Here is a 15,364-nt window from a genome sequence, read left to right as displayed (position 1 = left end):
GCTAGCAGGCACAAACACACGTGTGTATCAATTCATACACTCGATCATTCTGCATGGGCGCTGCTATGTAGACGTTTTAAAGGGGTTAGACAAACAAGGAAGACGGGTTATTGGCAAGGCTCTATCGTAAGCTTGCTTTGTCAAATTAAAGGGACATACTGGCTTATTGGTTTCTTTGTGATGTGGAATCACAATTTGTTATAGATGAATTGTTGTTAAAATAACTCATCATAAACTCACGGAATTAATCAGAATGAAAGGGTGCACCCCTCTAAATAAGGAGGAAACGAGAGCGTCGAGCTCAGTGTTAGATGTTTGTAGGCCCTCAACATATTTTATATATTTTAGACAGAGTTTGAGAACCCCTCAAAGCTATAGAGCCTACATTTTGCCAAATAGTGTGATCTGGGGGTTGTTGACTTCCGACTTGAGGTATTTTGAATGACATAAAATGTGGTCCAGTTTGGCGGGAGAGGTGACTGCTCTATATTCCGACACCCCTGTGTTCCGACACCTCTATGTTCCGACACCCCTGTGTTCCGACACCCCTACGTTCCGACAACTAACCCTATTTTCCGACACCCCTATGTTCCGACACCCCTATGCTCCGACAACTCACCCTATTTTCCGACACCCCTATGTTCCGACATCCCTATATTCCGGACACCCCTATGTTCCGACATCCCTATATTCCGGACACCCCTATATTCCGACACCCCTATATTCCGACACCCCTATGCTCCGACAACTCACCCTATTTTCCGACACCCCTATGTTCCGACATCCCTATATTCCGGACACCCCTATGTTCCGACATCCCTATATTCCGGACACCCCTATGTTCTGACACCCCTATATTCCGACAGCCCAAACACCCCTATATTCCGACAGCCCATGTTCCGACAACCTGCACCAACATCGTCAGCTTACTCGGGTAGCCATACCTGATGTTTACAACCACACAACAAAATGAAATTTATGCCTTAAAAGGCAATAAATTCATGTGTGATTCGATTATCTAAACTTGATTACATTACTATAAGAAAATAGTACAAACTCAACTTATGAATGTCCAAACTTATTCCCGGCCGAAATTCGCCGGGAAACCTGTCAGACAAGTTGTGTTTTTGTTATTGTTCAACAGAGTAATAATGTGCGAAAATAACTTGTTGGAACATTGGGGTGTCGGAATATAGGGGTGTCGGAATATAGGGGTGTCGGAATATAGGTTCAGTTGTCGGAATATAGGGGTATCGGAACATAGGGGTGTCGGAATATAGGGGTGTCGGAATATAGGTTCAGTTGTCGGAACATAGGGGTGTCATAATATCATGGGTATCGGAACATAGGGATGTCGGAATATGGGCTGAGTTGTCGGAACATAGGGGTGTCGGAACATAGGGGTGTCGGAACATAGGAGTGTCGGAATATAGTTCAGTTGTCGGAACATAGGGGTGTCGGAATATAGGGGTGTCGGAAGATAGGTTCAGATGTCGGAACATAGGGGTGTCGGAATATAGGGGTGTCATAATATCATGGGTGTCGGAACATAGGGATGTCAGAATATGGGCCGAGTTGTCGGAATATAGGGGTGTCTGAACATAGGGGTGTCGGAACATAGGAGTGTCGGAATATAGTTCAGTTGTCGGAACATAGGGGTGTCAGAACATAGGGGTGTCGGAATATAGGGGTGTCGGAATATAGGTTCAGTTGTCGGAACATACGGGTGTTGGAATATAGGGGTCTCATAATATCATGGGTGTCGGAACATAGGGATGTCGGAATATGGGCTGAGTTGTCGGAACATAAGGGTGTCGGAATATAGGCGTGTAACCATAGGGATATTTTTCAAGATTGATGCTCGGACATTTGAAAAAATACTGATTTAGGGCGGGTTTTTTAGGGAGGGTGAATAACTCGACGGCACTGGGACTCCCAGTATTAAATCGAGCACTGGATTAAAGTTTAAGAGTCAATGAAAAATTTGCCCTTTTTGTACAAAGCTGTAAGACTTCTAAGTATATTTCGTATATTAAAAAAAAAAAAAAATTCTTAGGCATTTTACACTGCATGCTATGGGAGATTTTTTTTATAGTGGGTGCACCCAGCAGTGCTCCGACTGGGAGTCGTGCTTGCGCCCTCCACCGGTCGATTAGCAGCCACTCCTACCATTTTATGAAGATTATTAATATAAATATGGAAAAAAAAACACATGTTGGACAAAATGTATGCTTTCAGTTGCATCAAAAATGCTTCAGGCCTTGGAATCTGTAATTATTTGAGGGAGCTTTCTCAAAAACTACGTTCCAGAGAGCCGTTTCTCACATTGTTTGAAACTATCATTAGCTCTCCATTGCTCGTTAAATAGAAGTGTTTCTAATGTCAAAAATTATACTGATAGTCTTTATCTAATAAATGACAATAAAAACCACCCAAATCCAGCTGGTGGGACTATTCAACATGATAATGGTCTTGTAACATGAATAATTCACCGATACAAACTAAAGACGTTTTATAACGTGATGGTCAATACTTTCTGGAATATCTGTGCAACTGTTAACTTTCGGGTGCTTTTTAATGAGGTGCTGTTCATATTCTTCTGACCAACAACGTTACCCAACCTGATGGTCCAACCTTTTTGTAGTTAAAACGACACCCCTTTTAATCTATACGAATATTCATCATGCTGAGATTTTAGTCCACCTTCTTACCGTTGGTGGCGTGCTCTCCCTTAGTCTTCCAAACTCTGGACGAAGACGGAGAGCATCATTTCATCTTGTCGTCCATCTTCTTGTATTTTCAGGTAACCGATTTGTCATTGTATAAGTCCTACTCTTTCCCCATTTATTCATAGACGCAAATCATTTTATAATCTTAATTTAATTGATCTTATGAGAGGAGACTTCCTCTTAGTAAGTTAAAGACACTGGACACTACACGAGAAACACTTTAGCTTTTTCAACATCGTACCACGGGGAGCTATAAACCATAAAAACATGCTCTTCTACTTGTAAAAGTATTACGTTTTTTAAAGAACGACAATATTTTTTTTATTGTGTAAAAGTGGTAAACACAATTTATTGATCGGCTGATAAAAGAACTTTACAAAGTGTCAATACTTCGTCAGAAAGGTTAACATTAATATTCATATTCTTGATATATTATGCATGACCCGTCATATTTCAAAGAAGAATGTTTTAAAGACACTGGACACTATTGTCGAAGACCAGTACTGTCGAAGACCAGTCTTCTCACTCGGTGTATCTCAACATATTCACAAAACAACATAACTGTGAACATTTGAGCTCAATTAGTTGTCAAAGTTGCGAGACGGTAAAGGAAGAAACGTTACTTCAGAGAAAGCCGTTTCCAACAATGTTTTATTATACTATATATTATTATACTATAACCTCTCCCCATTACTCGTTACCAAGTAAGGTTTAATGCTTTTAATTATTTTAATACTACCAGTTGTGTTCACTGCCTTTAACTATGTTATAATGACCTGTGTTACAAAGTACAAAAGGACAAGGGCACCAAGGCATTTTCTCCTTGGTAAAGGGCACCCTATAAGGAAATCATAAATTTCTACCGGAGCATTTCAAGGGCATCAAGGCAATGACCAGGCAGCATGGAGGCAATCTCGCCTTCGTTGCCTCCGTGAAGTATCAGACCCGAGAACAAAACTGTCTCTACCTTATCAGAGGGTTAGACTAGTGCAAGTCTAATTGTTTCAGTACAGTTGACAACACACAACAAAAAACTCTGAGACTCTGAGACCTTATGCCCCTCTCAGATAATGGAATGGTCAAGTAAAGGTCATCACGGACTATTGACCCCCAAGGCATTGCACTTACGAGAAAACAGTGAAATAAATAAGTTGTACCATGATTTATTATTTCTTCTTAGAAACATAAGTATCATATGGGTAAGTCATTTCCAGGTAATGATCGACATTTTCATAAAACTGAAAAAATATATAATTGGATGTTAACACATTTTGAAATCCCTGGTGTACGGTTTGTACACTAAAAACAATGTTAATAATATTAAGCTAACCTAGTTTATTATCATACAAATTTACTAAATTCGACTCTCTCGGACTGGCTAAGTTGCCTCTTAAAGGAACGTTTTTGTAAGAGGACAGCAAAACAAAGGAACACAAAGCAGAAATGAGATTCGGGACTTAGTTTTTGAAAAGCAGGACCTCTTCTTAACAGTGCTCTTTACGAGAGTTGACTGTAATAAAACAAACAAAACACACGGCAAAGTTAACGCGCATGCGTCACTATGTGAGCAAAAAGGCCAAAGGAATTTCCCATACAGGGACAATAAAGTTTTGTTGTATTGTATTGCATGCACGAGGTTAGTATCCATGGTCGTGGTAAGGACCGTGCCCTGGGAACGAGGTCGACAAACGCCCTCTACCAGTCGTCTTCCGTACTTCGGTATCATGAAAGAAACTGCGCCAAATAAATGATTAAACTTATTGCAAAAAATGATTCACTAGTCATACGACAACGAAAATAAATATTTATGACATGAACTTGCTGTCAATTCCAGCGAAATAAATTGTAACCAATACATGATTATATAAATAATTATTCAATATAGAAATGCATACCCGGTGGACATCAAAACCTGAGATCGATACGTGATATAAACAAAGAAAGAAACAGGTTTCCAAACAACTGAGAATAAACAACAACAATGCGGTATCAAGTTTAGAAATTATAGATTTGGTTTGCAGTAACACCATGTTAACAGATTAGTCAGTCTCCTGACGATGGCTAGAGCGAGCTAGTGAAAAAGTTGAGGGCAATTTCAGAACTCACTCCGCGTTAGTGAAGTTTCGATCCTATAAGCTAAAGAAGTAATCTACTCAGCTAGCGGTAGTAGAATATAGCAAGACAGTTCGATGAAGAACAAAATCTACCCAATTAGATACACACATAATGCTGTTACCACAAACCAAATATATGTTGACTGATACCTCACCATACAATGCATCAAACAGTTTGAAAATGAAAAGCACAAAATAAGTCAAAACAATAAATAGAAAAGGACTATCGAAAACTAGCATTACGATGACCAGTTAAAGTCCACATTCATCAGGTCATTCAGCACCTTGTTGTACGGCCGGTAGTACTCACGAAGTTTAGCTAGAGTCTCTTCGCTTATATCCGGATGAGGGCGCCCTTTCGACGGGTTCATGCAATTGTTTGGTATCGGCTTTGTAAGACAGAAGAAACCCTTCTGAACGTCGAAGTAGAAGTGTTCTCTGGTGAAGTAATCCCGGATGCCAAGAAAGCTCTCTACTTTCTTGACGGTGGGGTAAGGATCATTGATAAAGGCCTCTCCATCCAGCGCCAGGATTTGGTCTGGTTTAAAGTACTTCAGGTAACGCCTGATGTCCTTTACGTAGACACCTTTAGAGACGAGCTGATTGGTGTATCTTATCGCACCGTCCAGGCCTATGACTGAGTTCTCAAAGGTATCGGAGATAAAGTACTTACTGTTGTTAAAGCATGCCGCGCCTAGAGACACAGGCCCCCGGGCGCCGTTGCCAACAACTGGGTGCAGGTTTATCTCCGGACATTGTTGAGCCATGGTAACTTGCAGATGCACAAAGTCCGACACGGCTCGTTCTACTGGGTCTCTCATGATAATGATAAGTTTAACATTAGGCAGGGTTCTGCTGATAAGCGCAGGAACCTTTGGGTAATGTGAATAGGCCGGGGTCTTCTCCATTGAGACCTGACCTGGTGTTGAGTAGACCATCTTACTCTTGTAGTACTGTAAACCTTTCTGGACCTCAGTGGTTGATGTGAAGTAATGCAACTCGCTCTGCGTGAAGGCAATGTCAGGGTGGTAACTAATGAAGTTCTTCAGGGTAGTGGTGCCGCCCTTTTTCACGCCAAATATCAAGGCGTCTGGAAGTCTTTGCTGGCAACCCTTTTCTGCGAGTTCTTCCTCGGACGCCATTTCTACAATCCCTTTATTGATAGTGACGTAACGATAACAGCACGTGTCACACGTCTCATTGATCCTATCAGCTTTAGGATCAATTCCTGTCGCCTCCTCCTTATCTTCTAACGGAAACAAATCATCATCGAGAAACCATTGCAGTGCAGGTTCTTGAGTAGAGCCACTGGTATGAAGAGCGCCCTCTATCGAGTCTGCATTGGACTGTTCGTAAACTCTGCTAGACCGGTACCCGCTACCCGTTGGTGCCCGTTGCTGATCTCCGTACATCATGAACAGTACAGTAGCTGCTAGAATGATGCAACATGACAACACGGCCTTCTTCCAGCTTAGTGAGAAACCTAATGTTTCCATTGTCTGGTCGCTGCCCCCTTGGTATCAGACAAACAACGTTAATCTCTATAGGTGTCTGCAGATCGTCTTGCTGCCGCTCCCACTGTCACTGAATAGTAAAGACAAGAACATTCAAATTATTATTTCTTTAATAAATCTGATCATTCATGTTTTGATTGCTTCAAAGGTCCATTATGGAAAAACTTCAGACATTAACTTAAAGGAACACGTTGCCTTGGATCGGTCGAGTTGGTCTTTGTAAGGCGTATGTAACCGTTTTTTATAGAATGCATATGATTTGAAAGATGTTTTAAAAGTAGGACAAAATCATCCACAAAAGTATCACTCGAAATTGCGTGGTTTCCCTTTTACCTCCTCGACAAATACGGTCGGCCATATATGGGAGTCAAATTTTTGACTCCCATAAATGGCTGACCGTGTTAGTTCGCAAAGTAAAAGGAAAACCACGCAATTTCGAGGTAAATGTGTGTGGATCATTGTATTCCACTTTTTAAACATCTTTCAAACCATATGTATTTGATAACAAACGGTTACAAACGCTTTTCAAAGACCAACTCGACCGATCCTAGGCAACGTGTTCCTTTAAAATAAAATGCAATAAAAACACAAAGGGGCTCATAGTTATAGGGTCAGTGTATACGTTTGGTAATGGTTAAGAAAATTTAACACTTAAGCCTACATGACAAGAAGTACAGCAGCTTTCGATAGTATTTATTGCGAAGTAAGATTATGGAAAAGGTATCACTTTCCCCCAAGCAATTTGAATCTGAGTTACATGTGTGATTCTAAGAAACGTGCTTATTGGTAATATCTCATTAAAATCAAATCATCTGTTAAAATAAATTCTTCACAGCTCAGTTTTATGTTAGGCCTATAAAATATATACAACTTGAACTATTTGATTAAAACAAACAGTGGTCTCCAATTAACAAACACAATCCCTAGTGATATGGAGAACAAAACAAGGGTGAGATTCATAGCTGACACATTAATCTCTTTAAATGGACTGAAACTAGGCTTCAAAACCTTTAGTTGAAATGATCCCACCTTGTGGTGTAATGTTGTCCCCTGGTGGTATAGATTTCAGGGAACAATATTTCAGGGAGCTTCCGGGAACAATATCCTCACCGGAAAGTATAGATCAAAGAACTTGTTTTCGTTTTAGTAATGCAATTAAAAGGTTTTTTTTTTCCATAAGTCTTTCAGATTAAAGTCTAAAAAATTTCATCTCTGTCACAACAAAATACAGACAAACTAAAGAAAGGGCAAGGGCACCAAGGCATTTTCTACATGGTGAAGGGCACCCTATTGACATTCGGAAAATAGCACAACACAGTAGAGTAGAGAATGTGAAAAGCTTGTTTCTGCCTGCTGTGCAGCCGGCTGATTATGATGATGAGGAACTTTCTACCAGGGCATTTCAAGGGCACCAATGCAACAACCTGGGGACACGGAGGCAATTGCCTTCCAGTGCCTCCGTGAAGCATCAGGACTGCAAGAATACGTTTAAAGAATACACATGAAATTTGAGGATGATTTTGGGGGTTGAACAAAGAATTGACTAGAGTGGGATTCGAACCAACCAACCAACGACCTCTTGATTAACGTGCCGGCGCTCTACCAACTGAGCTATCTAGCCCTATATTGGCGGTGTCCCTATCTTGTCAATATCTTTGTTCGGGGTGCCGAATTTGAGGATGTAATAGGAACAGAAAGATAACATAAAAAATGAACACTTCGTTGACTCTAAACAACATTTAAAATATCTTCAATTCAATTCAATTTTATATTTTATTAGTCAAGTTAAAAAGTACACGAAATTCCTTTCACATAAAAATACGTCAAAAATACACCCCAAAAACACATCAGATCAAATCAAATTGTGGATATCGTTGTCATGGGATTGTTGTTCAACCACTGTTTTTCCTCAGAACCTCCACAACTCATACACGGCGTCTCTGCAAAACCGAACCTCACCAGGCTCACTTGATTGTGCCTTCCCATACAGAGAGTCAAATCTTACGAATCTGTGACGGGTGGGGCGACCAAAACACCTGCAAACATGAACACCTTCCTTCAAAACTTAATCTTACCTTGTCATTACATAGTCACGTCATGGCGTCACATCAAAACGGAGTTTAGTGGTGAACATCCCAAACACGTCTGTACTTCATTGTTGGGTCCCAACACTGTACCTCGATCAGCAAAACACATGGAGCAGCGTAGCACTGCCAGAAGGCCCTGCCGTAAATGTGATTGATACGTCGGCCCAATCTGTTGCGACAGACACAGCAACCTGTAGTCCTACTCGGGTATTATTCAAGGCTGCGACGTCTTCCTGTACAGATAGGAGAGATCGGAAACGGATAAAATGCTTTGTCAACTGAGGGAAATGGTTGAGCGAGTCAAAGAATAACAATGAAATCAAAAGCCAAAACTAGACGGTGTATACCTTTTTAATTTAGAAAAGAGACTTCTGTGGGAGTTCATGGTCATAGATTTAGAACAATGCAACAATGTAGATCATCTGGTTTCTATAAAAATCTGTAATAAGGTTTGTGTGGGCCATTTCATGATTAAAGGGGACTGTAGTATACAAATATTGACTGCTTCGAGTGCTATGGTTAAAACTATGACTCCCGAGGTGATCCCTGTAGCGTTCTATTTTCCCGAGGCGAAGCCGTGGGAAAATAGAAAGCTCCAGGGATCACCGAGGGAGTCATAGTTTTTAACCATTGCACGAGTAAAAGCAGTCAATATTTGTTTTATAACACCCCAAACATTTCTAAATACTGTACTATTATTATTAAGTTACAGACCTAAATGCTACAATCCACGGACGACGCGAATACAGATTGCAAACACTTTTACTGAATGTGTTGCATGTCGTGTCGTGCAATCCGAAATGGTTACAGACTATTAATTTGTCATACTCGTACACGCAACGGACGTCTGGGTACTGCACGCCGTGTGCTAGTCTGTCGGATTAGCACACGGCGCCATGTGCTAGTCTTCGGACTAGCGCATGGCAAACCAACGGCCGTCGTCTAGCAAAACTAAGACATGTCATGTGACGCGCTCTAAACCAATGAGCAGGCAGACTACTTGCAAGGGGTGTTATAATACACAAAAATGCTTAACTTGACACAGGTTGTCACAATAGACTCTCAAAAGAGTCTGATTTCATTGATTCAATTTTATTCAATAGAGTGTTAAACTAACTCCAATGTGTTAGCTAATGCGAAAGTGTTTATTTCTAAACACCCTCTGGTGTAAATATTGTGATTCTTTTGCTGTTGTATATTAAAGGCAAGGGACACTATTGGTAAATGGTAAAGACCAGTCTTCTCACTTTGTGTATCTCAACATATGGATAAAATAACAAACCTGTGAAAAATTTGAGCTTGATTGGTCGTCGGAGTTGCAAGATATAATATGAAAGAAAAAACACCTTTTGTGTCTAATATGTATTATTTTTAATGGTTTAAAATGCCCCTCGAAAGGTTTACACACTAACTTGAAAGTAAACAAGAAGATAATAACTTGTACGAAAATTTCTGAAGCATTTTAGACACGTGTTTGCTTTGCTACACCATGGAGAAAGAAAATAGTTTCTATTTTGTCTTCCTCCATGGCTACACCTACCATTTAAACACGTACAATACACACCGCTGAGCCGGCACAATAGGGACTTTTCGTTTTCGACGACGGATGGTTCTGCGACGGTTGTTCAGCTTAATGTTGTCGTTTTCAGCACAACGGAGATTCATCCCAAGTACTGTCGTAAAAATGGAGGGACGACCGTCCTCAAAGCCGACGCATGCGCAGATGACGCCAAATGTCATCTTTACCGTCGCAGAACCATCCGTCGTCGAAAACGAAAAGTCCCTAGTAGCAACGGTTGCAATGATGTTGCACTATGCGCTGTGTGAATGGGGTGCTTGAGCAAAATAGAGAGGCTTTAAGGACCCTTTTTGTTTGCTTACCGATTTAAGCAAACAACCTTGCTTAAGCAATGAACAATTTGCTAGGTGCGCCCAATGAGCACAAAATCTACCATTAAGCAGCTCTATGAAATTGGGCCCTGCCATGGACAACCGGTCAATTGAATGACTTCGGTTATTGAAATTGGAATATGGGGGTTCTATACAAATCCATTGATTTATGACAAACCGACATTGAAGAAGGAAGTAAACTACGTTCGGTACCACGCAGACATCTAATAGAAATTGGCATATGAATGCGTTTCGTAATGGTGAGACTTATAGGAACGCTGTGTGGCAGCAAACTTATATTTTCATCGTTTACGCAGTTCTGAGCATGCGCATGACTGAAAACAATGAATTTACCCGTTCGTCACATACGAAATTTAGAAAAAAACAAATAAACGGCAGGGTCCGTCAAAGTAACGGTGATAGACCAATTTATCAATAAATATGGGAATAAACGTCAATGTGAACGTTTCAGTTTCTGACTGCATGCATTCACAATTACAAACAGACACAACAGGGATTTGAATCTCCACAAGTCACATTCATGCGTTTTGTTGATAACAAGTAGGCTTTCAGACATAAAACACACAGTTTTTTTTCAAGAATATAGACAAACATATTATTTCACAGAAACTTAAACAAACCTTAACAAAAGACAGTGGGCAACAACAGAAATCACAGTTAAAGACACTGGACACCTTTGGTAATTGTCAAAGACCAGTCTTCTCACTTGCTGTATCTAATCATATGCATTAAATAGCAAACCTGGAAAAAATTGAGCTCAATCTGCCAGCAAAGTTGGGAGATAATAATGAAAGAAAAAACACCCGTCACACGAAGTTGTATGCTTTCTGATGCTTGATTTTGAGACCTCAAATTCTAAACCTGAGGTCTCGAAACCAAATTCGATGAAAATTACTTCTTTCTCGAAAACTATGGCACTTCAGAGGGAGCCGTTTCTAACAATGTTTTATACCATCAACCTCTCCCCATTACTCGTAAGTAACCAAGAAAGGTTTTATGCTAATAATTATTTTGAGTAATTACTAATAGTGTCGAATGCTTTTATAAGCATCCACAATATACTACAAAGCACATTCTACGATGCGACGAAACAAGTATTTGGGTCATGTACTAAAAAATGTACTATAGACATGAACGATTTCACAAAACATTTCCAGTTTGAAAATGGAACAATGAAGAAAAAAGCAGATACATGTTATAACCAATATTAAGGACAATGTGTTTACATGTTGAAAAATTGTTCATGCCACCTCCTCATAATTGCCCTTCCGCTCGAGTTACGCAATGGATTAAGCCCAAATTGTCACAGGTTTGTCGGTTGATCCAAAGAGTAATGACAGTTGATCAAACCATGGAGGTAGACCAAACCATAGATCCAAACGAAACATGAACACTGTCTACAACTATTTCAGCTCTATAAACCATGTAGGCCCTATGGTTCATAGTGCTTTTAATACTTAGAATATTTTGAAGGGAATTGTCGCTTGTTTGAGTCCCGTATGCGAAAGTTTTGTCAGTAACTGATGAACCATAGAGTTGAGCATGGAAAGGGTTGATTGCGTGACAAATATACGACTGTTTTCAAATTACACTGGTCAACAGTGACGCAAATACACAATGCGTTCTCCTTCATGACATTAAACTGAAATATTAAAGCTACCTAAGCTAACTTCTACCTCCATAACATACCATTTATTTGTTTTAATAAGTTAGTACATTATTACCATTACTTAGGCCTACCTTCCTTGTTTTGTCAATCGGACCATTCCTTTTCTCCTCCAAAATTAAATCTCATACGAAAAATGTTGGTGATTGTTTTGAATACGAGGTAGATACTTCAAAACCTTTCCACCACATCGACTTTGTTTTAAAAAGGTCACTACATGCACATGTATATCCACGACTTGTGTGTACGTGTGGGAATGGAGCCCTCATGTTGTACAACTTTAGACCATTAGACCATGTTTAGACAATGCTTATCAAAACTGCTTGCTCAGCACCGACCATAAAGCAATGACCAGAGCAAGGACTTTGCTCCATGGGAAACCCACCCCATTCATTCACATCATTCATGGTCGATAACATATTTTAATATTCACCTCCTCCACGCACAAACACTACTGTACGCCTGTACACTAATATCCGTATATCTGTCGTCACTTGCTCTGTGTGTCTGGCCGTCGGTGGACCCGGCTGGTCAGCAAATAATGTACACCAAAGGGTCAACTGCATGGATCTATGCACTGTACATATACATCAACAGTCAACACGTGTACATAGCTAGCCTTTATTGACCTCCATGTAATGTTGAAGGAATTTTGTATAGAGCATAGAGAGAGATATCAAAAAGTACAAACTACTTCAAAACATGTTCAAACTTTCTTACCAACAATATATGTTAGGCTACATCGCGGGTGAATTCATACAAGAGAGAAGTTAACTCTCTAGTAATAACAGAGTACAGTCAGAGAAGTAGAGTCCATAGGAGTGTAGTTATTGTGTCGATGAACAAACAACCCTTCCCAACCCAGCTTACTTTGTCGTCTGCCTTCCTGTTAGGGTGCACAATGATTTCAATGACAGCAGGCTAGCTGCAGCCCTTGTGGTGGTGTCCAAGACGCTCTGATAACCCGGGATAATAATGTTGCGTAAGCTGGAAAGGTCATCGCCTTTTTGTTAATCGGGCGGGGGTAATTCCTAGCGCCTGCGGTTATTGTTTTTAAAGACTAACTTGCAGAAGCCTCGGATCGGACGTGTTGGTCTTTGAAAAGCGTTTGAAACCGTTTTTTGTGACCAAGATATATTTTAAAAGTATAATAAAAAGTAATGATCCACACAAATATCACTCGAAATTGGACGGCTTTCCTTTTATAACATCGCGAACTAAACGGTTGGCCATTTGTGTTAGTTGACGAGGAGTTAATACTCGAGATATGTTTGTGTGGATCATTGTATTCTACTTTTAAAATATCTTTCTAACCATATGCATTTTATAATTAACAAACGGTAACAAACGCAAGACCAACTCGACCGATCCAAGGCAACGTGTTCCTTTGATTAGTACTAGTAGGGTTTGAAACTTTGCAGGTTGGAGTATAGTTAGGTGAGGTTTGTGGTATGAAGCACAGTGTGTAAATATCTTTTTATTATAAATGGACAAAGAGGTCTTGTTAAGCCTTATTTCAATCAAATCCTTGCTCTATGATCAACTCAACTATCTGTATGGTCGGCTTAGTTACTTTTAATTATTCTCATTTAACTGAATATGAAACGTCCGTCAACATTTTTACTCGGCCATTTTTTTACAGTATTATTTCAAAAATTTCATTTGCGCAAGACCCGTGTAAGTTAAAGCATGGTTGAAGCATGAAGCAATATGAACATGCTACCTCCATGGTTGAACCCCTTCCTCCATTAGCTTATTTGGGCACTGGAATTCTGATTGGCATTTGATGTCAAGCCAGCCTTTGGCCAGCGGGCTAGGGCCACTTTTAAAGGCCACTGGGCAATATTGGTAGTTATTACTCATAGTCATGAGCATAAAAACTTACTTGGTAGCGAGTATGCAATGGAGAGCTGTTGATAGTATAAAACATGGTGAAAAACGGCTCACACTGAAGTAAAGTAGTTTTTTAAAGAAATAAAAGAGGTAATTTTTCACTCAAATTTGAATCCGAGGAAAACTTCAGACCTGGAGCATTCAGGGGCATCTGAAGGCATTTTATATATTTTGTATTAAACAAGGGTGCTTTTTTATTTATATTTTTTCATGTAGGTCTACTGCAACTTAGATGACCAATTGAATTTTTTTTTCACAGATTTGATATTTTAAGTGATAAAACTGGTCTCTAACAATATCCAAAGGTGTCAAGTAGTGCAAAACTGGACTAGTCTGAGGAAAACTATGCACAACCCATGCACCCCAACTCATGGTATACGCAATAAAAGAGCATCGATTACCTACATTAAAATGGGTTGCTTTTATCATTGGAAAGCGATTTCCATTGACTCAAATTGAAACCATTCAATGCCCACCTATTGGGCAGCCCTTTCGTTGTCATTGGAAGACGATTTACATTGAGCTGACAATCAAATGCCCACCTATTTTATTGGACAGCCATCCTGTGTATTGTGTGGCCACATTGAGATCGAGTATCCTTGATTTAAAGGCAGTGGACACTATTGGTAATTACTCAAAATAATTATCAGCATAAAACCTTTCTTGATAACGAGTAATGGGGAGAGGTTGATGGTGTAAAACAATGTGAGAAACGGCTCCCTCTGAACTGCCATAGTTTCGAGAAAGAAGTAATTTTCCATGAATTTGATTTCGAGACCTCAAGTTTAGAACTTGAGGTCTCGAAATCAACCATCTAAACGCACACAACTTCGTGTGACAATGGTGTTTTTTCTTTCATTGTTATCTCGCAACTTCAATGGCCGATTGAGCTCAAATTTTCATAGGTTAGTTATTTTATGCATATGTTGAGATACACCAACTGTGAAGGCTAGTCTTTGACAATTACCAATAGTGTCCACTGCCTTTAAGCATTATTGCTACCAATATATGGAGATACGGTTTGACCATTATTGCTATGGTTTGACCATGGAGCTATAAAAAGGATGGTTTGACCAAAGAGTTGACCATGGTTTGACAAAAACAAAATTAAACTTAGACCATGGAAACATAATTACCATGCAGCCGAGCAGTCATGCAGAAAAACCAATATCAGGTAAAGAATTGAACGAAGTAGGAGCTTGTCCTTGCTCTTTAGTAGGAACAACTTCAAATTCAAATTTTACAGTGGGCAGTGGGATTGAGTTAAACCATGGAGGATCCGTCGTTCATGAAAAACTGTAGCAATTCGCTTTCTTCGGGAAGGTGTGATCAGGAAAGAGGCGGGGGAAGGGGGGGGGGACCCAACCAACATGTTATTTCTAAGCTCGATTCGACCTCTGGTCGGTGTAGGGTAATTTGAGTGCCAAAAAATACTATGAGAATAAACTTG

The 15,364-nt window shown here is 40.0% G+C and overlaps 1 protein-coding gene across 1 annotated transcript; it reads right to left on the bottom strand.

Annotated features, from left to right (window-relative positions):
• Positions 1-2,934: 2,934 nt before the first annotated feature.
• Positions 2,935-12,904, bottom strand: LOC139949858 (heparan sulfate glucosamine 3-O-sulfotransferase 1-like). The gene is made up of 3 exons (XM_071948412.1): positions 12,742-12,904; positions 8,433-8,677; positions 2,935-6,427 (listed from the first exon to the last, which is right to left on the bottom strand). Exon 3 carries the CDS (start codon positions 6,337-6,339, stop codon positions 5,083-5,085), a length of 1,257 nt encoding a protein of 418 aa, XP_071804513.1. The 5' UTR covers positions 6,340-6,427; positions 8,433-8,677; positions 12,742-12,904; the 3' UTR covers positions 2,935-5,082.
• Between the last annotated feature and the right edge of the window lie 2,460 nt (positions 12,905-15,364).

The sequence above is a fragment of the Asterias amurensis genome, chromosome 17, assembly GCF_032118995.1.
Source record: "Asterias amurensis chromosome 17, ASM3211899v1".
Taxonomy (NCBI): Eukaryota; Metazoa; Echinodermata; class Asteroidea; order Forcipulatida; family Asteriidae; genus Asterias; species Asterias amurensis.
Note: the sequence above shows the minus strand (reverse complement) of the source record. Positions and strands in the feature narration are given on the sequence as shown.

Excerpts from the sequence above, each read along its gene's own strand:
- LOC139949858 (XM_071948412.1), bottom strand. The coding sequence starts at position 6,339 with ATGGAAACATTAGGTTTCTCACTAAGCTGGAAGAAGGCCGTGTTGTCA.